The 22,774-nt window shown below is 39.4% G+C and overlaps 1 protein-coding gene across 1 annotated transcript in view; it reads right to left on the reverse strand.

The window, feature by feature from the left end:
• Window positions 1-6,827, reverse strand: part of sh2d3cb (SH2 domain containing 3Cb) — a 33,218-nt gene extending 26,391 nt beyond the window's left edge. The window contains exons 1-2 of the mRNA XM_079161392.1: window positions 6,763-6,827; window positions 2,445-3,126 (exon numbers count right to left, since the gene is read on the reverse strand). Coding sequence (XP_079017518.1) covers window positions 2,445-3,126; window positions 6,763-6,781 — 701 coding nt within the window. The 5' untranslated portion in view covers window positions 6,782-6,827. The remainder of the gene's footprint in view (window positions 1-2,444; window positions 3,127-6,762) is intronic.
• Window positions 6,828-22,774: the final 15,947 nt, after the last annotated feature.

The raw sequence follows: 22,774 nt of genomic DNA on the forward strand, positions 1-22,774 counted from the left end.
TTAAGAAGCTCTTAGAGAGATTTATTCTTCTTCTGTTTAACTTAACATGTGTGTTTCTGAAGCGTTGTCCTGGTCTACACTAAGCTGTTCCCAGCGAGGGGGGCGGTGGGGGGGAACACCCTCCGCCTGGGGGCCGCGCTCCCCCAAACCAGCATTACATTTTTACAGCACTTCCTGCTCCTTCTTCAGCCAGAAACTCTGACATCACTGCATGAGACACACACACACACACACACACACACACACACACACACACACACACAGAGACACTAGCTGTGGTTCAAAGAGCTCCCATGATAACCAAAAACAAATGTGACGCCACCTACATGCGTCCACGCGGAGCCGAGGCTGTTGAAGTTCACTACACAGACACATACACACAGCGGATGAAACGAAGGTCAAGGTTAACCTCAACAACCACTTCTGCTCCGACTGATCCGTTAAGTGGAAAACAGAAGTGGTCGCAGCATTAATTAGGTCCGGAAACCAGTTAAGCTTCTGGTCAGCGACCATCAAAGTGTGAAGTAGTGAATGCTGATCTGCCGCCTCACTGGTGGAGGTTTGGTTCGGTTTAGGCAACTAAAGCTACTTGATGAAGGGAAAGGAAAGACTGTCGTGTTGGAGTGAGTAAAGTCGGTGCATAGTTTTGTCAGAAGTTAGCGTAACAGGCAATGCTTCTGCATGGCTGTATTTCTCCAGCACAAAGAGTAGAAGAAGAAGTAGAAACAGATCAGTTAATATGTAATGTTACCTTGTTACCTTGTTTTATTAATGAATAACATTACGTTGTTATGTTACATGGATACGATAACCTGTTATGTCGTTATGTTAACCTTTTTTTCATGACGTTGAGACGTTATGTTAATACATGACGTTGTTATGTTGTTACATGAACAAAAAGTTACGTTATGTTGTGACGTTACCTTAACATTGTGTTATTTTTTTAATTCTGCTAATAATTCCTCTGATATTAGCAGAATAAAACACTCCAGATATGATGATCGAGCAAGCAGGAGCAACAATCTGATACACTGAGGTCAGAAAACGGTCTTCTGTTACAGCCTGAAGAAGACTTTTAATCTGGATGACATTAGATCATATCTGGTGTCATGTATCAAACCGCTTCTTTCGACATTTAAAGATCAGAGTCAGGTGTTAATCAGGTCAGACAGGCTGCAGCATCTCTGCCTAAAACAGCCTTATCACTGTTACTGACTGAGAGCAGAGGATCAAATTCCCCCTTTTATGTAACACGCAGTCCGGTCCAGTCTCAGCCTGAACAGCCTCCACATAAAACATACAGACCGTAGACCAGCCGGTAACCCACTGACTTCAACTGTAGTAAATGTTTTACTAGTCAGAAGCTTTTCATCTTTTTATGGCATCAAACTAACCGAAAACACGTGTGTTTCTGCTCTAAATGCATTAAAAACAGGAACAGGAGCAGAATGATTGAAGATGTTAAAGCAGCGTGTTAATGACTGCTGGAGCAGCTTTTAACGGTTGACACATTCCGCACATTCTTCCTCTCACTGTGACAGTTTACTGACTTTACGTTCACAAGTTTTTAATGGACTTCTTGGTGTTAGTTTTCTCACCTCCTCTCCCGCTCCCCGCACCGGACTGTCCGACAGTTAACGGCCCCGAGTTCGCACATCTTTCTCCCGCGACGTCAGACGCGCACTGCCGCTGAGTGAGAACCAGCTGACCAACGGAACCACAGCGGGCAGGCAGCGAGCCGCTGCGCATGTCCGCTGATACACCCACTCTTTTACTGGCATGATGCATTATTGTTATTAGTAGTTTATTAATAGTAATATTAGACATTATCTAGGACATTCTTCATAAAGACTTTTTGTTGTAATATTACGACTTTACTGTAGAAATATTACATTTCCTCTTTTAATATTATGACGCTTTAGGTAAAAATTACACGACTTTATTCTAACAATATTACTACCTTTTTCTTGTAAATATCATGATTATAAACTGTAATTAAATTTAAAGTAAATTTTAAAAATTGTTAATCATATTGTTTAATCAAATCTATGACTATTAAAAGTGTCTGGGTTATATTATTAAGTTTAAAGTTTTTTGATTTTTTTCTATATTTTTGAATTAATATGTATTTTTATTTTATTTAATTTGTTTTAGGTATTTTTTTCTCTGACTTTTAGAAAATATATCTTCTACTGCAATAAAACACAATTTACCATTGTCCCAATATAAATTAAAGAAGTTATAAAGGTTTTCTGAAATCTAAATCCGTTTTCTTTTCTTAATCCAAGTACTGCAATCTCCCTTATTCTGACTAGTATCAAGATACTGACATTCTTCCAGCAACAATCTCACTGCAGTAAACTGAAGTTTATTGGGCAGGTAAAAAACTTTTTTGGCACCATCATCATCTGAAAGTGTAATAATAACTAGATCTACTTCCTCACCTGTCGACATGCTCCACTTCCTGCAAGCCGCTCACAGTCTTCGCAGTTTTCTGTGTTTGGCTGCGAGCTGCTTCGGCTATCGGGTCCATCGGCACGTAAACGTCCTGCGAAGAAGCCCCTCTGGGGCCGTTAGTTGCCATGTTTGAAGGCTCCCTTTCTAAAGCATCCCTGCTCCTTGACACTGACTGGCTCTTAAAGGGGTCCGCTGAAGGATCATTGAAGCGGCTTTCATGTGCCGAGGTCAAAGGTGAAGCCCGGCTGGGTGTCGGGGTGGTGGGCAGCGGCCGGGCCGTTGCAGGACCAGGCAGAGTCCGGTCCAGACTGGTCACACTGAGGCTGGACAGGGCACTGAGCAGAGGGGAGTCTCGGACATGCTCCCCCTCCTTCCACTGACTCTGCTCCTCCTCCTCCTCCTCTTTCTTCTTCTTTTTCTCCTTCAGCCCCCTGCAGCTCTTCTTCTGCGACAGGCTGCGTGGCACAGTGCCCACATGTGTGTACATCTGGCTGGAGCAGGCGTAGCCGGGGCTGCGGAGGCAGGCATCCATGTCATCCACCGATTGTTCCCGGGCTGGAGATTTGGCACCGCCGAGGCTCCCATCATGCTTTGGGGCTGCTTTGATATTGGTCTTCTCTGATGTGCGGCGGGTGGACAGATTGGTGAGGCTCCCGAACCATTTGAAAGCTGGAGAGTAGAAGGACGTTAACGAGAAACATTTCTTTATTAACATCATTACAGGGACCTTAAAGACATGATGAAAGATGTTACACAAATGCAAAATACGAATCAAACCAATCTGTTACTTTTTACAGACACAAGATATGATCTCTGTCAGTGAGTCAGCTGCGGAGATGTATCACTCCTAACTTCAGTAGCTCTTGAATTTGCTTCGGACATTAATGGTCGCCAAATGATGTGTCATTAGATATACGCAACGTAACAATGTAACGAACAATGCAACGTAACAACGCTACAAACCAACGCTACAAACCAACGCTACAAACCAACGTAACAATGTAACGTAACAATGTAACGTAACAATGTAACGTAACAATGTAACGTAACAATGTAACGTAACAATGTAACGTAACAACGTAGCGTAACAACGTAGCGTAACAACGTATCGTAACAATGTAACGAACAATGCAACGTGACAATGCTACAAACTAACGTAACGAACAATGCAACGTAACAACGCTACAAACCAACGCTACAAACCAATGTAACGTAACAACGTAATGTAACAACGTAACGAACAATGCAACATAACGCTACAAACTAACGTAACGAACAACGTAACACAATAACGTAACGCAACAACATAATGCAACAATGTAATGCAACAATGTAACGCAACAACGTAACGCAACAACGTAACGCAACAACGTAACGCAACAATGTAACCTAATTCCTTATAAATTGTCCTCTACATATTTTTTTGACCTCTTGACGTTTTACAATGAGATCACGGAGAAGTGTTTCGGAAAAAAAGGACGTCATTTATTTACTATTTTCATACTCCGATCCTGCAGATCTCCAAATTCATTCCCTTGTCATGTGAGTTTGTCTTCTATATTCTGTTTTTAGGAGCACAGAGAGGTCAAATAGTTTATAAATACCAAGTTATAAATGCCTGTGATACATCCGTACATCCGGTCCTGACCTTAATGTTGAGACACTCTGAGATGCTGACTGATGACAGGCAGGAAATTACTTTACTGTTCCTTCAAAATATGACATGTTGTCTTCAGCAACACAGAGAAATACAACCTGTTCACTGTGATTATCGGGCTGTTTAGAGTAGAATCTGACATGGTAACCTTTATTACATCCAGCTCCATTATTCTCTTGGTGAGATGTAGTCGTCCATTTTAAAGAATAACGTGAGATCTTTGAGTCTCCAGTGGGAACAGCAGCTGCATTTAATTTTCACTTTGTCTTGTGAAACACACAAAAAGAAATGTTTTCTTTGCCTTGGAGTCATCTGAGGAATGTTGTTGTACCCTCATGTTGCTGAAAGTCTCATCGTTTCTATTTTAAACTGCAGCCCCTCGAGCTCTCAGCAGTGTTTGGTTATGTTTCTGCCTCAGGGACCAATTAGACCCTGAAAACACCGACGAATATTTATTATCTCTGCTAAACATAAACTAATGATTTTGAGGACGAGAGAGGAGGAAGATGATGGAGGTGCAGATGCAAAGAAGCTGCCGTTTCTAAATGTTCATGTTGAAGCCAGAAGATATATCTACTGACGGCTTTCATTGAATTGTTTGTTCATCTTCACAGTGAAACTATGAGAAGGAAAGTTTAAAAATTACATTATTTCTACCACAAAACCAAGAAACATTCATCATTTCGGATGATCACGTTTGCATTTACGGAGGCTCAGAGAGGTCAAACACTCTGACGGATGCAAAAAAAAAAAAAATCCTGATTGACACAACATGAGGTTGTATTTACTCTTGAACATGCAATACATTTGGACAATAAATACAGATTTGTTTTGTGCAAAAGCCTTCACTTTCCTAACCCCAAAGGGTTCCACATCTTTTATACAACCGGAGTTTGTTCGGGTCTTCAACAGAATCCAGCCGACGAGTCGTTTTTTTCACTGTTGACGAAGCAAGGCTAACAGTTTCCCCTGATTCTGGTCTTTATAATAAGCTAGGCGAAACACGATTTTTCTTAAAATGTTGCTCTGTTTCTTGAATTGATACATGTATCCAAAAAATAGTACAAAACAGTGTCAAGTTTATCTTTTTCAGTTATGATTCAGAGACATTCTTTGTGTTTTTATAATAGATCATAGATGAAGCCTGTAAAACTCAAAGAACACTAAAGCTTCTAACTGGACTGAATGACCGGCCTTCAGATGCATCATGGGTAAAATTCAGCTTTTAAAAAGTGAACAACGATGGAGTCAAACGGCAGAAGAAGAGAAGCACAGTGTTGTCTTTTCTTAAACTCTGTTCTCAGCTGTCCATTCAAAGTGCACAAAGACACGACTATGTTTCTTCTACAATGAACCAACAAACTGTTTGTGAGCGCAACAAAGAGCCAACACACACACACACACACACACACACACACACACACACACACACTCGGAGTGAAACAAGTGTCAATAGATTTCTGTCTTTTATAGGATTACACAAACAAACTTGCATCAGCCTCTTTTTCGCTGACTCATCATGAAACACCGTCTTTGTTAGGAATTCATTTTCCAAAGTAACAAGTTCAAAGTAACGAAGTACATTTACTCAAGTACTGTATTTAAGTACAGTTAAGATGTACTTGTACTTTAGTGTTTCCATTTTCTGCTGCTTTAAAGTTCTTCTCCGCTACTTCTCAGAGGGAATTATTGTACTTTTACATTCACCTGACAGCTGTAGTTTTTAGGTTTAAAGTTTGCATTTAAGAGTCTATAACACGTCTTCTTTCAGACTAGTGGAGAGAAAACATCCAAAATACACATTTAGGTTTTTTATTTCACTACTTTGTCTGTTTGCGTCTGTAGATTTCTCCTAAATTCACCAAAAGTTACCATTAGATAATGCCTCATTTGCATATTTAAATATAATATTTCAGAACATTTGTAATATATAAAATAATTGCCTTAATGTAGGTGATCAACTGGTGAAGTTTCATGGTGATATCTACGACTGCGGTCGTAATGAGTATGTGGTGAATGTAGTACTGTGATGTAACTGTGTTTTTATACTACAGTCTCTGTTTCCTGCCCGGAGACCACAGCTGCAAAGAGCTGAACACACAACACATCTGAAATAAGATGAGGAACTAAAACAAACCAAAAATGATTTATCTTTAACTGTGTTCTGTGTAACTAGTGACCACAGCTGTCAAGTAAACGTGCAACATGTGTAGAAGTATAAAGCAGCATCAAGTGGAAATACTCAAGTAAAGTACTGAACTAAACTATCTAATTAAAGTACTTAAAAGTAGTTCCATCTGGAGCATCAGCTTTAACAGTATTAATACTCTAATATATCAGTTAGAATGAGTACTCTAACTTTTGATACTTGGAGTACATTTCGCTGCTGCTTTTACTTCATTTTAAATGAAGGAACTTGTTTTTTACATTTTAGTACTGGTACTAGCATACAAAGAAATAAATATGAATACTGCGCCTATGATGAAAATCCACCATCTTTTGTTTTGTCAAACTTATTTGACCTTCTATTAAACATAATTATGTATAATAATGTAGTTTCCTTGTGTCCTATGCGGACTACATATATTTATAAGACTTTCTCTAAAGATTATTTAGTAAAATAAATCATAAAGTGAAATAAAACTTACTCAGTTTCCTTCTGTTCATGGTTCAGACGTGGACTTCCTGATATGTTCGCTCACATGAAACTTTCTGTGATAATGAGCCGCGAGCTCGCAACTCCACTTCCTGTCAAACTGAACGCAGCGGAAGAGTTTCATGTTGTGATGATGCGATCAGGTGACTTCACACTTTCTACAGTCACTGTGGATCCTCTATCTGAACCAGTCTCAGTGTAGTCCTGATCCTCTATCAGACCTCCATCAGTAAAGAGACCATCAGAGAGAAGATGGTCTGTTTCTATAGAGTTATTCTTAAAGCTCGTCATCGGAGCCACCGGGTCGGATTCTGGTGAAACCAGATGAAATCATGCAGGTTCACCAGAACCTCCTTCAGCTCAGACTCCAGCAGAGACCTGGTCCACCGTGGATAGACCCAGATCCTCCAGCAGAGACAGGTCCACCATGGACAGACCCAGATCCGGAGCTCCGGAGGGAGGAGGAGAGCTCAGCTCCCGGCGTCTCCTCCTCCTCCTCCTCCTCCAGGAGCAGAGCTTCTCCTCTCTGCTGGAGTTCCAGGACGTATTGCTGGACCTGCTGGAGGGAAGGGAGTGGGACCTGTTAAATGAAGTAGACATTTTATCATAAACTGCCTGATTCATAAAAGATGTTCCACTTCTGCAAAGTGAAGATAAACAAATCTTATTTTATGAAATCATTTCCCAGAATTATGACCAATGACACATTTTCATCTTTTTTGTCCTTTTTCCAAAGAAATTTGAGAGAAAATTATAAAAGAAACATGAAATCAGTGTTTACAGTAAAAAGGAGGAATAAAGAAACACTATTAAAGTCATTAACAGACACAAAAGGATTTACTGAATAAAAACTACACACAAGAACATTTTCACTTCTTGTTTCAGTTCCTAGAATCACTGGGTGGAGCTCAACGTGTCGGTTAAAACACGCAACAGAGGAACATATTGATCCCACTGACTGGACAGGATACAGTTCTTTTATTTTAATTTATTTTATTTTACTTTACTTTATGAAAATCAACATATGGAAAATAAGAAAAACAATAATAAGTAACTCATTTTTTCTTATCTTATTACACCTACCCTTTTTACATTAATTATGTAACACTGAAAATGAGAGAAAGAAACAAAATAAATATAACTTATATATATATATATATATATATATATATATATACACCCAAAGAACTCCCAAACAACAGTAGTTTTATATTTTTTATATATATTAATTTTAAATATATTAATTTAAATCTCGGTGTATTACACATTTTCATTTTTCAAACTTTAAATGATCCTGCCTGTAAAATAACCGGCACTATTTCATGAGCCTGTGTATTTATATCTATGTGTATTTAAGGATTATTTGAGTTGACTTTTTAACAAACAAACGTTCAATCGTCACCTCTGACGGAGGAGGAACAACATCAACGTCTTTCCACATTTCCTGTTGAGCAACAATTTCTCTGCACCTTAACAGGAAGGAAGTGAAGATCTGCAAGAAGATCCGAACTCTGAGCGACATCCCAGCGGTTACAGATTTTAAAGTTTACTGTCCGTGATTTGAAACCTATAGTCATCGGTAGTTTGAAACGGTAGCTAGATGAGTGTATTAATAAACCTGTGATTACTCAGGTTAACAGCTATGGAAGCCCAGTAGTGTCAAGAAAAACCAAAAGAGATGTTCACCCTCTGAGCCCGAAGCCGGTTCACTCACTCTTTTATACCCGTCTTCTTCTCTTTTTGCTTGTTTTTGGCTCTTAAATGACAGTTTTTAATTGTACTTAAATTACTTTTTATAATGTGTTTCTTTTGGAGTTTTATTTCTTATTTCTTTATAACAGTTTCTTTGATAATTCTAACCACAAGTGTGACTCTCAGCTCTCAGCTCTCTCTCTCATAATTCATCGTATTTAACTGAAACAGCTCATACATGACGTAAGCAAAATAAGTGAATGTCCCTAAATGTGGGACTGTCCCTTTAAATAAGTCAACGGTTTGAGAGTCTTTGTTGTAATGCTACCATATCATATATATATACTGAAGTAAAAGTCAAAAAGTATCAGCATTAACATATACTTAAAGTACCAAAAGTACCAGTACTCTGATGCAGAATCATTTTTATGACTTAAGTAACTAGTATAAATGAATGAATGTAGAGAAGTTAAAGTACAATATTTACTTCTGAGATATACAGTAGAAGTATAAAGGAACAAAAAATAGTCATACTCAAGTAAAGTACCTCAACATTTTGCCCCAGGAAATGTGTTTTTGTGTATTAATAGCTCTGAGAACTCTTCCTTCACAGCACAAACATCGAACATCTTTAAAAGAATATGTTCTAAATGATTTTTTTAAGAAATATCTCAATCGCTTGTTGAATTATTATGGTTTTTATACACTAGATGGCAGCAGAAGTCCTGATAAACTAGGGGAGAGAGAGAGAGAGAGAGAGAGAGAGAGAGAGAGAGAGAGAGAGAGAGAGAGAGAGAGAGAGAGAGAAGCTGCAGCCTTCAGATGAACGCAGCAGAGGAAACTGTTGAAATACGTCTTTTTTCAAAGATTATTCAAATGTTGATGTTGATTCATACATTCTGCAGTGAGATTATAGGAAACATAAGTACAAAGAAAAAGGACACAGCAGAAATATAAAGCAGCAGAATAAAAAACATGCAGCTTTGGAGTCGGATTTTAAGATTAAGATTTGAGCTTTTATGAAAATCAAAGTGGAGACGCCGCGGCCGCCATTTACATGTGAAGGCAGACGAACTGAACCAGGATCAGTTTGGTCTCTTTTGCTAAATTAGATTAGTCTCTGCAGGAATAATACATCCAAACATGTCCTTTATTCTGCTCATTTGTCCTCAAACAAGAACAAATAAAGTCAGCCTGTGTGGCGCCATCATGCTGTTGGTTTCCGTTATGAGTCACTGAAGTTGTCTGTTGGAGGAAGTCGTTCTCTCTCGGTATCTGATCCTGGACCAGCAGGTGTCCACCTACTGTTCTCTCTGCTGCACAACGTCACTTGTATTTATTGGAGGCGTTTAGCTCTCAGTTAATGTAGAACGAGTCCAGATGGACGATGAGTTTAAATCTGTAACATCACATTCAGTCATCGGATCAATGAGACGAAACCAGAGAGAGACAAAGAGACAGAAACTGTTCATCAGACGTCTGGAGAAGAAGTACTCCACTGAAGTAAAAGCAGTACAACCACAGTTCAGAGAACCTCTGTAACATGTCAAGGTCCTGCATTTAAATCTGTGTAACGGTACAAAAGTATTAGAATGTAGTTCAAACCAAGAGAACCAAAAGTAAAAGTACATATGTTGCAGAATGGCCCATTTCAGATAAATATATAATTTACTGTTGGATTATAATCATTGATGCATTAATGTTCGTCACATTAATGTTGCGGCTTGTTCATTCAACGTGTGCATGTGGATATAAAATATTTATATTTTTCTTTATTTTACATTTTAAAGGTGCAATGTGTAATATCTGGCCACATGCCACTGGCTACTACTGGATCCATACAATCTTAATATACAGTCATCAGAGTCAAACAGACCATAAAGCAGGGGATGCTTTAGGGGCGGGGCTACACAGTGATTGACAGGTCTCTACCAGAGACGTATACGGCGTCTCTACGTCACTCCTCCTCAGTCCAGATATGGTCATTTCCTGTTCAAAAAACCAAGATGGCGACTACGCCCACTTCTTGTATACAGTCTAAAACCAGAAGGAATAACAAAACACCGACAGTGGGAATTTATGAGAAATCACAGCTCTTGGCAGCTGAACTCTCCTGTTTATAAAGCAGTTTGTTGCCTTTATTTCTTTGTTTTTTACTTAAATAACAATGACAAGAATCCGAATCTACCCAAAAATAGTCAAACTCACAGCTTGATTTCAGTGGCAGTTATACTGAATTAAACCATGCAGTGAAACCATTAGAAAGGACTTCACCGTCTCAGGTTTTTAATCTGCTCAGAAGGAGAAGTCACCGGAGAGTCTCCTTAAAACTTGGACACGTCCCTACAAGTATTTTGTGGTTGCTGGAGGACTTATCCTGTCCGAACCATCTGCCAGTAAAGAAACATGACGTCCAATACGATGTTGTCAAGGTCTCTTTTACCACAAATAAACACAAAGAATATGAGGACATCTGGTTGATCAAATTAAAATGTGTCCCTCCAACTAACGGCACCATCTGGCCCACTGAGCTGCAAACTCGCTAATTCATGACATTTTTTTTTCTTCTTCACTACGCTGGAAGTGAATAAATGCCAAATCACTGCACATTAATTAAACACACGTTGTCATTCTCCTGTAGACGTTTGGCTCAAATGATTCTGAATGAAATACAGAATTCAGGGGGGGGGGTTATGGAGTGAAAAGAGCATTATTCATGGGCCGATTCCCTCCTGATGCACTCGCTCCCCTTTTATTACCTTTTGTCCGCTCTACCCAGGATCACTGTAGAGAACACTGCAGCTAGAATATTAACCTGAAACCAGGAGAGACCGCTAGTCACAAGGAGTTCCTCTCTGAGCCTGAGAATAAGTGGTGTAATGTGACTCTGGAGGGGCTTTGTCAAGTCTGAGAAAATAACACAAATGACTCTATCAGGAAAAGAAAGAGCAGAAACAGAATAGGAGAAGTACGGACATGGAACTCTTTTCTGTGGTCATTTGACTGGTGCAAAAGAAAAAGGTGATTGTTTTTTACTTGCACACATGTCAACGGGGCCACAAAGCTCGACGGGAAGAGAGCGGAGTCAGCTAACGTTATCATCTATAAGCAGTGTAGCATCAAAGCATGGTGGAATTAGCAAGCTAGCTAACTAACTAGTCAACTGTATGGTAATTAGCTAGGTAGCTTGTCCTCCGAAACAAGGGGGAGTGAGGCAAAGGGACTGTTACACCCAGCAGCTACAGCCACCAGCCCGCTTTTAGGCTCATTTTCTGTAATGAGTGAAGCCTCGAGTTTGCCGACTTGGGCATTGCCATCTTGGATTTCTGCAACCAGTGAACAGGAAGTGACCATATTTGGACTGAGGAGGAGTGACGTAGAGACGCCGTATACGTCTCTGGTAGAGACCTGTCAATCACTGTGTAGCCCCGCCCTAAAGCATCCCCTGCTTTATGGTCTGTTTGACTCTAAATGGACCATCATTTACTAAATGAACACCATGCTGTATTGAAGAAGACTTGAAACTAGAGATTGAGACCATAAACTCATGTTTACAATGTTTACTGAGGTAATAAATCAAGAGAGAAGTAGAGTCATTTTCTCATAGACTTCTATACAACCAGAGGAGTCGCCCCCCGCTGGACATTAGAGAGAATGTACGTTTTATGATACTTCCACATTGGCTTCACTCGGCGTAACATAAGTACATACAAACATCACAAAACATGCAACACCAGCCTCCTGAGTGAAAGTCTTGTGCTTTACGTCACTAACTCAGTGTTGCATATTCACAGGTATGCATTTACATTGAAGTCAGTACAGACTACATTAAACGAAAGAAAAATCAAGAATGGCCGTGTCATTGCAAAGTAGATGACTTGCAATTTGCCGTATCATTAATTCGCCATTTGGTGAAACTGGGCAGGTTTTTAAGGAAAAGATCTGATTAATTCTTCACTCACTGGGTGTTTGTTAGAAAGAATCAGAGAGGATCTAACCGATAACAGACGATGGCATCAAGTTGCATTGTGGGAACTGTACGATCCAGTATTTTTGTAGCTGACACCAAATGTCCGGACTTCCCTGAGGGCTGTCGAAATCCACTCATCAAGTCCACAATGAGCCTGGTGCAGAGTTCGCTTGGAAGATCATCCATTCATAATATGTGTGTTATGAAAATAATAATTAAAGATGAACAATCACTATATTTTCTGTCAACAAATCCTTTTGAAAAGACCAAAACCAACGTCCATCTCTCAATACTTTCTGACTTCCTGTCTATGGCTCTCAGCTCTGAAGATATTAATCCCAAAAAACAACTCGTAAATATATATTTTCACTTCTAAAACAGGCTTCTGTGATTTCCTAAAACAGGTGGGCACTGTAGCTTTTATCTAATGTTTCTAAAATAGGACAAAAATGGTGCATTTGCTGGGGACTATTTTCAGTCGCGGATCAATACAAGCTTTGGTTTCTGCATCGATTATGTCTCCTTTTCCGTCTTCTTTTGTTTTCGTTCTAAAAGTGGTACATCCCGTATATTGTAGCCCCCTGAACTGGGAATCAAACAGCCTAGATCTGTCAGCCCCCTGCAACACACGAACCCTGAAGCATTAATGAACAGCAGAGATCTCACCGTGAATAACGACACAGAAACGTCAACATTAAAGCCTCTGGCCTCCTTTTTTTGATGTTATTGCGCGCTCTGAAATATTGATGAGGCTCCCTTGTTTGCTGTCGCTGTCTCAGATATTTGTCTCTGACTGATGAACGCTGTGGTATTTTTTCTTTTTTTCCTTTGCCAAACAACGGAGACTATTTACTATTAACAAATGGCTGCAGTGCAGGGAATGTTTTTTAGATCACCCACGGGAGGGGGGAGGTGAGTGACCATCCTGCCACTATTTTCATCTCACTACGATCCGTGCCCAGTTTGATGCTGTTTAAATGCTCTTTCTTGTTGTTTTTGTACCTTCTGGAGCCTGAGAGAAACATGTTCTGCTGCTAATATCATCCCCTTCTCTCTAATGTGCTGTGTTTGCCGAGCACATCTCTAAGGCTGTGATTTATCTACCACTCTGAGGGGCTTTCAGGTAATTCCCAGGTGACGCTACCTGTCTTAACGACCGCCCGAAATAGAAGTCGTATCAGCCAGAAGTAGGCTTCAGAGGATATGCGAGTCTTTCCTTCCCCCTGGTTCCCCGAGAAGAAGTGTTTTGTCTGCACTTTTATTTCCACCGCTGAGCCGATTCACACGTCACTGAAGAGGTTTCTCTTCTTGTTTTTAGGCAAACGACGGTTCGTGAGTCAGTTCTGGATGCAGAACATAATCTTGATTATTGCAATATGAAAGATAACTGATCAATCAATCACTGTGAGGTGCATCTCGGATCAACTACGGTTTGGGTCATAGGAAAGAGATGAGTATTGTCTCTCTAAAGGCTCTGTAAACTCTGTATCTATACATACATATATATATATATATACATATATATATATGCACACATCTATTTTAAGGATTCTAACCAAATACACTTGTTCACTTTTTTGCAGAGAGTCAGATGAGAGGATACCAGTCAAAAGACTGATGCTGCGTTAGACGCAACTAGAAGCTACAAACTGTTCCGACCTTCTGCTAGAAAAAGGACAATAGAACGCAACTTAAAGTCAAAGTTACTATTTCAGAGTTATCCTGATTCTGCAAAGAAGCAGTTGTCTGATGACACACAACAATGGAAGCACAAATTGTAAGCTTCATTTAAAAACCATCAACAAAAGGCCACGTTAAGTATATTTGCCTCTATTTAATTACAATACTACATAAATAAATCGGTTCTGCATATAAATTGATGTCAAAGTATATTACCATGTTATTGGTTACGGTTAGTGGTGTAACGGACTACCAGTGATCCGTACTGACCCCCCTCGCGGTTCTTCATGCACGTGAACCTCGGATTAATGACACAGTTTAACGTTGACTATCACAGTGTGAAATCAAGTTTTACTGATCGTTATCCTCCAATATTCAGTAAAATATGTAATCAGGACATCATTGATGTTTTTCTTGTGTTGAAAATGGGCTACAGCTTAATTTCGTTGTGCATCCCTGTGTTGCATAATAACAATAAATGATCCTTGTTTGTTTGTCGGCTAGTTTTTTCTGGGGTTTTTTGCCCCCTAGTGGACCAAATCATTATGCGTCTGTCCACGTTGATGTCCTTACTCTCAATCCTCTCAGGCAGAGCTGCCTCGTCTCCTCCATCCATCAGCTGTGTGACGTCTCAGCGAACATGCAGCAGATGGATGTGAGTGGCAGCGACATGCATAATGGCCCCGAACAGAGAGACGGATGATGGTTAGTGAGCTGCTGTTTTCTCTCCGGGCAGCTCTTAATTATAAATGAGTAAAGCATTGACGGCGCTTTAATGATGAACGAGAGAACGTGAACTGATGAATTGATTAGGTGTTTTTCAAACAGTGGAGGAACCAGGAAGCTGAAGAGTCTGTGTGTATGTGTGTGTTTTCTTGTACTTCTATCTTTGTGAGGACCGGTGGTTGACTTAAGGCCTTTGCACACCGAGGTTTTTTTTTTTGTTGCGCGATTAATTTGCATGGCAAAATATTTTGTCAATACTTTCACACAGAACGTGAACATCACGTAGTGTGATTTATTCAGCGATTTCACATCGTGAATAAAGGCATCAACCAATCACGTTGTGCAGAACGGACATATTCAAAACGTACACTGTACTGTACAACATCATTGGGGCTCCATCGTCCAAATGGGCAAACTTTATTACTCCTTTCAACCTTGTCAAAGGCAGCGTAGACCAGATCCACTCTTTCTGTTCTTACCTTTCACAATAAAAGCCCCAGACATATACACTGTAACTGTTTATTCACTCAGAGCTCAAACTCAATAAAATATCGTACAGTAGCTTGGGTGATACAACAGTTTACCTCAGAGAGACTGCCAGACTCTGCTCTGGTTCAACAGGATCCTGGTTGGTCCTCTGTGAATCTATACAAACGTTCATTGAAAAAAATGTTGCAACTGCTGCAAATTTGCTGCCGGTATGAAAAGTTTTGATGCAAAATATTCTCAATTTTGCATTTATGTGTTGTTTATTTGTCGAGCCTCTGGTGTGTACCGGCATTTACCATGAACATCTGAGGGTTTTTTTTTATCTAGACATTGACGTTTTAAGGTGAGAACATTTTGGAAAGGGAGGACAACTTAGAAAAATTAAAAGTAAGGACAATTTTTTTCAAACTCACAACATTTTTGGAAAGTGGAAAGGGAGGATGTTTTTGTAAAACAGAAAACGGACATTTTGACTGAATGACGAGATTTTTGGACAGAAAATGTAGGATATCACTTTTAATCAAGTGATTTAGACAAAGAAGACATAAAAAGAAGATAAAGACAAAATAGAATACGACAGAGAATTACTTTGTGGCTACAATGTAATGCAAAACACACATACAAATTGAAAAAGTGAGGACATTTTTACTCAGTTAGGCCATTTTTGGGAAAAGTCTGTGGAAAGGATGTTTACAAAACTGTTTTCTAAAGGCCTTCACACACCGAGGCCGTGACGGATAAACACAAAGAAGAAGGTCAAATTAAGCGTCCAGGGAATACATTTTCAACACAAGTGTCCTCACAAAGATAGAAACACACTTCTGTGCATTCACAGACATGTGCGATCACCGGTGTGGGTGTTTGTTTGTGTCCACATTTCTCTTTGTGCACGTCCTGTAAACAAAGACCTGTCTGCATGTTTGTGCATGTTTGTTTGTTTGCTTGTGTGTGAGAGACTGCAGATTCTTCCGACCTTGGACGCTGACCGTTAAGCTGCTGAAAACACAGCGGCTCATCAAATATTTACGGCTCCATCTAATTCAGGACTTCATGTGGTCTTATCTTCCCCCGGCCTCGGGCTGTTGGCCGCAGGCTACATGAGAAGAAAAGCAAACACATCAGCACCAGACTCACCATGAACACATGAAAGCACCGTTCACACACCATCCCATAATGAGCTGTTACACACATTTCTCCTGGTTTATACTTTGAACTTGAGGCCAACTTTTGGTGTGAAAATGAAAAATGAGAGATGTATTTTCTGGGGCTGGAAATAATGATTGTTATAATAAAAAAAACTAAGATTATTATTAAAATGTAGAGAAAAACATTCATTAAAGATGTTTCTTTCTTTTAATGTCTCGCACAGAACCTACAAATATTCAGTTTATTAAGATATATAACAAAGAAAAGCAACATTCTCACAATTTATAGCAGAATATATTCCTTTTTAGAGGATAATATTTGTCCTTTTTAGCCACAATGAGCTGCATGGTGGCAATTTGGTCTGGACTAAAATATCCTAACAAATGTAACCTGGCTTGGCACACATTGTAATACAGACATTCATGTTCCTCAGAGGATGAATCCCACCATGCTTAGTGATCCTCTGGCACCACCAGCAGCCTGACATCACTGTCTTTCAGTGGAAGGTCTCAACAGCGTTTGGATGTGTTGCCATTTGGTTCATGGTCCCCTCAGGATGAACTGTAATAACTTTGGTGATCATCTGACTTCATTTCATCATCAGGTCAACATTTCAGTCTGTCCAATACTTTTGGTTTATGATAATATAACTGCATCTAATGGCATTCCCATCAGCATAAGCTGTACTCTGTGTTTATCGCTGATTAGCAAATGTTATCATGCTAACATGCTAAGCTAAGATGGTGAACATTATGCCCGTCTTTAGATCAGCATGTTAGCATGCTAATGGGTCAAAAGCTAAAGCTTGTTAATCAACTGATCAATCACAAATCTGTCTTCTATTTGTAATGAGGTCACATGTACGGAGGAACAACGACACCCGACTGCTGTTCGTTTTATTTATTTATTTTGCCCTCAACTCAGATGACCTGGGTTCAGATTCCCTCATTGCACCCAAAAACAACACTGAAATACATTTGTAAAATCCATATTTTTATTTATTTCAAATTTACATCCTTGATTAAAGAAAGCAGGAGCCCACTTTAGAAAAACTGCTCCGTAATGTCACTAATGTTTTTCATTTTACTCGTAGAATCTTGGAACATGTGAAATGTTTTACAGCTCAAGCAACAACATAGTTGTTTCAATTATATACTGAAGTTTTTTGAGTGTTGCAGCAAAATCTGTTAATATTTTATTTTAAACCTCATGTAATTAATGAATTATGCCCCCCCCCCCGTGTTTGTTTTTGTCAAACTGCAGAGTTCGGGGCATAATTTAGTAGTCATGGTTATTTATCACCTGCTGATTTAGCAATGCCAAATCCCTACTTTGCAATGAAATTATGTCTGACAATTTATCCTCTGTAGATTTAGGAGGAAAATGAACATTGGTTGTCCCAAAGGAGGAAAGAATAAATCATGTGACTACAACGAATTCTAGAAGAATTGAATGTGGTTGCTGTTTTTAGGTATTATTGGAATTATGAGGTGCTCTGTGATGCAACTCTTTACTTGTTCCCCAAAGAAATGAACAACTTTCTCCTTCCTAAACTAGCTGTGGTTGTACTGGGCGTCTCCCAGTGTGTTGCTGTACAGAAGTGTTCACGCTCCACCTTCACTGGATGATTAAAGTGTGAAAAACAACAGGTGGGACGGTGAAGTGTGTGTTTTCAACTCCCACTCAGCCAGTCTGCTCCGAGTCAGAGCGCGAATGTGTTCTGACACCGTTTCCATCCAAATATAAAGGTGTTATTATCATCTCTGGGTTTTTCGGTAGATTATACAGAGTCAACCTGAGTTTGGATAATAAAAGCTGCTTCACATGTTGGCAGCTCACACCGACAGAAATACCGCGAGGAGACGTCGGTTTGGGATGTTTAATACCCAAAATAACTTGAAGGGATAAAAGAGGAGAAGAATCAAACACTCACTCACAGATATGAAAGACAAAGTTTGTATTTTACAGTTTTTTAGCAGAACTTTGGATTTTTCATGAAAGTCCAGACATTCATGGTCCCCAGAGGACAAGTCCTAATGACGTTGGTGATCCCCAAACTTTACACCAAGATATCTATACCTAAAAAAACAGCATTAGCATTTTTCTCAAAGTATAGATAAAAACAGGCTAATCATCACCATGCAATGCTATGCTAACATTTCATGCTCGACGATGCTAAATGTTGGCTAACATGAAAAACAACTGAGCCCAGTCTGACGATGTAGAGCTAAGCCTTTTAGCATGCTAATGTTAGCATGAAGAGAGGTGATATGACAATAAAAGTGATGTTTGTTTTAGCAGCATTCATTTATTTTTGTCTGCGTGATTCATTTTGAACATCAATATGCAAATATTACACATAATATTATAAACTGTATTCGTCCTTTCAAGCTTGACAAAGACTACGCAAACCAGATCCACTCCACTTCCATCCTAACTTTCACAATAAAAGCCCTAGACACTGCGTAACTGTTTATCATGACTGCAATTTTGCAGGTGAGAATTTCTCACTTTCATTGATTTGAAACACCGACATGGCACGTAATCCAGGCTTTCCTTTAACCTTCCAGTGTCGAGCTTCATCAGTAAGGATTTGCATGTGTTACCTCCCGTGGATCTGACCTCTTCTGTGCAGCAGCACGTGATCCCTCACCGGCTTCCCACCAGCTAACAATGACAATTGTGTTTATTGGAAAGCACATCGAAGCTGTAAACACCACTGCCAGAAACGGAGACAAAGAGAGATGCTTCTAGTCACCATTAATTGGGCATTTTCTCTATTTCACCAGTATGAAGTTTTATGAATATTTGCAGCTTTATTCAGGCCTGAAATCGAGAAAGAATACACAAAATAAACATACTTGCAACATCACACACGCCGTCATGGCACCACTGCTTTATTATGTACAATTTACAGTAAATACAGAACATCACGGCTAATATCAGCGCTGCATATAATCACAGTCATCAAGTGTTACGGGCAGAGTCAGAGGCCTGAAGACCAGCAGGTGTCCATCTATTTTCACTCTGCTCAATCCCACACAGACGCTCAGCGACCACCACCTCTGTGCATTTATTTCACCGCTGTGCTCGGCTGTTTCTCGTTCCCTTTTTCTTTTCTTTTTCTTTTACCCTGATCCCTTGATTGTGATTCAGCGGTGGGGGTGAAGGGCAGATGGAGAAGCAGAGGAGGAGCCTCCCTCAAGTGAAAGGAGTGATTAACGACGAGGGTGAAGGTGACTCCGACAACACGGAGGAACGGCGAGAGAGCGGAAACGTTCAAGCTTGAATGTGTGAAAGAGAAAGGAAGGCAGAGGAAGGAAAAAAAATAAATATAAATATATATACATATATATATATATATATATATATATATATATATATATATATATATATATATATATATATATAACATCTATAAATCCATGTTTCTCTCTCCTCTGTAGAAGAGGAAGAGGTGCTCGGGCCCAGAGGCATGTTGTGTTCAAATCCTCCCATGATGATTGGATCATCATATCTGATGTGTTCAGGTAGCTGGTCGAGGTGGAGCTTCATTTGTAAATTGTAAACTTGTCCTTAAGTACAGTAGTTTCATTCCACCGCTGATATTTTATGTCTTCTGATTTGGTTGTAGTTCTTTTATCTTAAGGCAAGTTTCTCTTGGAGGAAACAATAACGTCAGGTGAAATGAAGTGAAACAAGCTAAATGTTGAGGTGAAATGCTTGAAACCAGACTTGACGCGTACTGACAGCATATCGTATCTATTTACATGCAGCTCACTCACGTCAGAGAGCAGCAATTCCAAACAGACGGATGCTGAAGGTGTGATGGCGTCTCGAGGTGCTTCTGCTGCAGCTCATGTGACACGTTACCAGTGACTCATAATACAAGTCAGCCGAGACTGTCACAGGACTTACACCTGTACTGACATATTAGCCGTCTGCAGGAATGATCTCTGGTGAAGTCAATGGTGAGAAATAATGAAGTGTGAGAGATACAAACGAATAAAAGCTGAACCTCACGGGGCTTTATCGAGAGGTACGAAGAAATAACATGTTGGCACTTCTGCAACTGAATATAAAATGTGTCCTGATTCTTTGTGCTCATCAAAAGACTAAAATGCAAAGAAATTCTAATTTGCATTTGAATTATCAGGATTATAAATCCATTAACTCCGTCTTTTGTCTGTTTTTCCATTTATAAACTCGGTTGTGCTTTTCCAAAGTGTCTGCAGCAGCTGACACATCCTTGAAGTTGTATAATGAACCATTCACGTTTTCAATAACAGACGCTGGCTACTCCAGCACTTCAAGGAAGTCAATCAATAAAGCTGGCTTCACTTGATCAGCCACAACATTGAACAAAACAATGCATTTATTATTGAGGGAGCGCTGAGGCGTGAATCTGCAGCGTCGGCATTAAGCTGGCAAAGCATATGAGACACACTGTGTCAGAGTGGATCTCCACCCGACAATCACAGAGCAGCAGGAACGTGTGCAACACTTCAAACAGCACCGACGATCCAAGTGAACGAGGAGGAGGAAGAGTAAAGACCCGAAGCGCTCCAGGGCTGGAGGGACGGAGGTCTCTCTGGTCCGCTCCTCCTGTGGAACCAGGAACATCGATTTGTTTGTAACTTGTGAAATGTAGTCACGGAACTTTACTTATTTTACCCAAAGGACGATCATAACGTATCGTATTTTATGATCTATTCCTAAACAAAATGACTTTTGTTGCCTAAACCTAACTGGGGAAAATAGTCTGCAAAGAGTTCAACGTATTTATTGTCATTTGGAAAATAACAGAATCCAACAATTCTCATGAAATATGTATAATAAAGAAGAAACATGCAAGAAAACTGAGGATCAAAGACATGAAATATATATATATATATATATATATATATATATATATATATATATATATATATATATATATATATATATTGTGTTACTTATTACTTATTGTTTATTATGAACAAAATATATTTTGCATATATAATTATTTTAGTTAACCCCCAAATTCTACAAGTATAAAATTCATCACAAACCTTCAGATAGCGTTTCTGTTTTTTATATTCACATAGTTCTGGTCATTCCTAAAAAGAACACGAGCATCACATCTGAAGCTCTTGGAGACTTTGAGAAGCACGTTAATGGAAGTATGAGAGTGTGACTGCAGCGTATTAAACACACGTTTACTATCACCACACTTCACCATCTGGGACGTTTGTCTCTCAGTCTGGTCGACATGTTTAGTTTGGAGCCGTATTGAAATGAGTCTGCAGCCACAAACTGCTTGTGTACGTATTTGATTAGATAATGCCTCATTTGCATATTTAAACATAAAACTTCTGACAACTTGTAATACAAAAAATACTCGTCTTAATGTGAGTAATGAGCTGGTGAAGTTTCATGTTGATCTCCACTTCAGCAGCTCTTACATCCACCAAACTGCACACGTTCATTCCTCTCTATGTGCTGAAGGTTCAGAGGGGTTTGTTCACACAGCACTCATGTATACTACATTATATTAATAAAACATGGAGAACATGTACCTATCTGATGTCTGTTGACAGTATTTTCTGATTCATGGAGTGAAACAACGAGATATTCTTTGTTAGTTCCTTAAATGAGAATACTGTGTGTGGAGTTTACTTGTGAGAATATATCTTTCAGTTGCATATCTGCCCACAGATGATCATAAGGGCACACGCCTGGTGAATACCTGCAGCATTAACATCAATAAACACAGAAATGACTGAATGAATTAGCTGTAAACAAAGGAGACCTCCTCTGACACCACTGTCACCCTGCGGGCTCAGATTAGGAGAGGAAACTAATTCACAACATGAAAACACAAACTAGCATGAACTTTACCACAGAGAAACTTTAATTATTATTAATATATGTTATGGTTTGATTGAGGACAGAGAGGAATATGTAATCAGCATTCAGCAGGTTGAACCAAACTGAAGAGGTTCACATGATTAATGTCCAGAAATCAGATGAAAGAGGGAAACCCATTTCATTTGATACCACGACTCAAAATGAATTGAATTATTAAATTAAAGCGTGAATTCTTCTTCTTTCTTTTCCTAAAGCATCCCCTGCTTTATGGTCTGTTTGACTCTAAATGGACCATCATTTACTAAATGAACATCATGCTGTATTGAAGAAGACTTGAAACTAGAGATTGAGACCATAAACTCATGTTTACAATGTTTACTGAGGTAATAAATCAAGAGAGAAGTAGAGTCATTTTCTCATAGACTTCTATGCAACCAGAGGAGTCGCCCCC

The sequence above is a fragment of the Pholis gunnellus genome (assembly GCF_910591455.1).
Source record: "Pholis gunnellus genome assembly, chromosome: 6".
Lineage (NCBI taxonomy): Eukaryota > Metazoa > Chordata > Actinopteri > Perciformes > Pholidae > Pholis > Pholis gunnellus.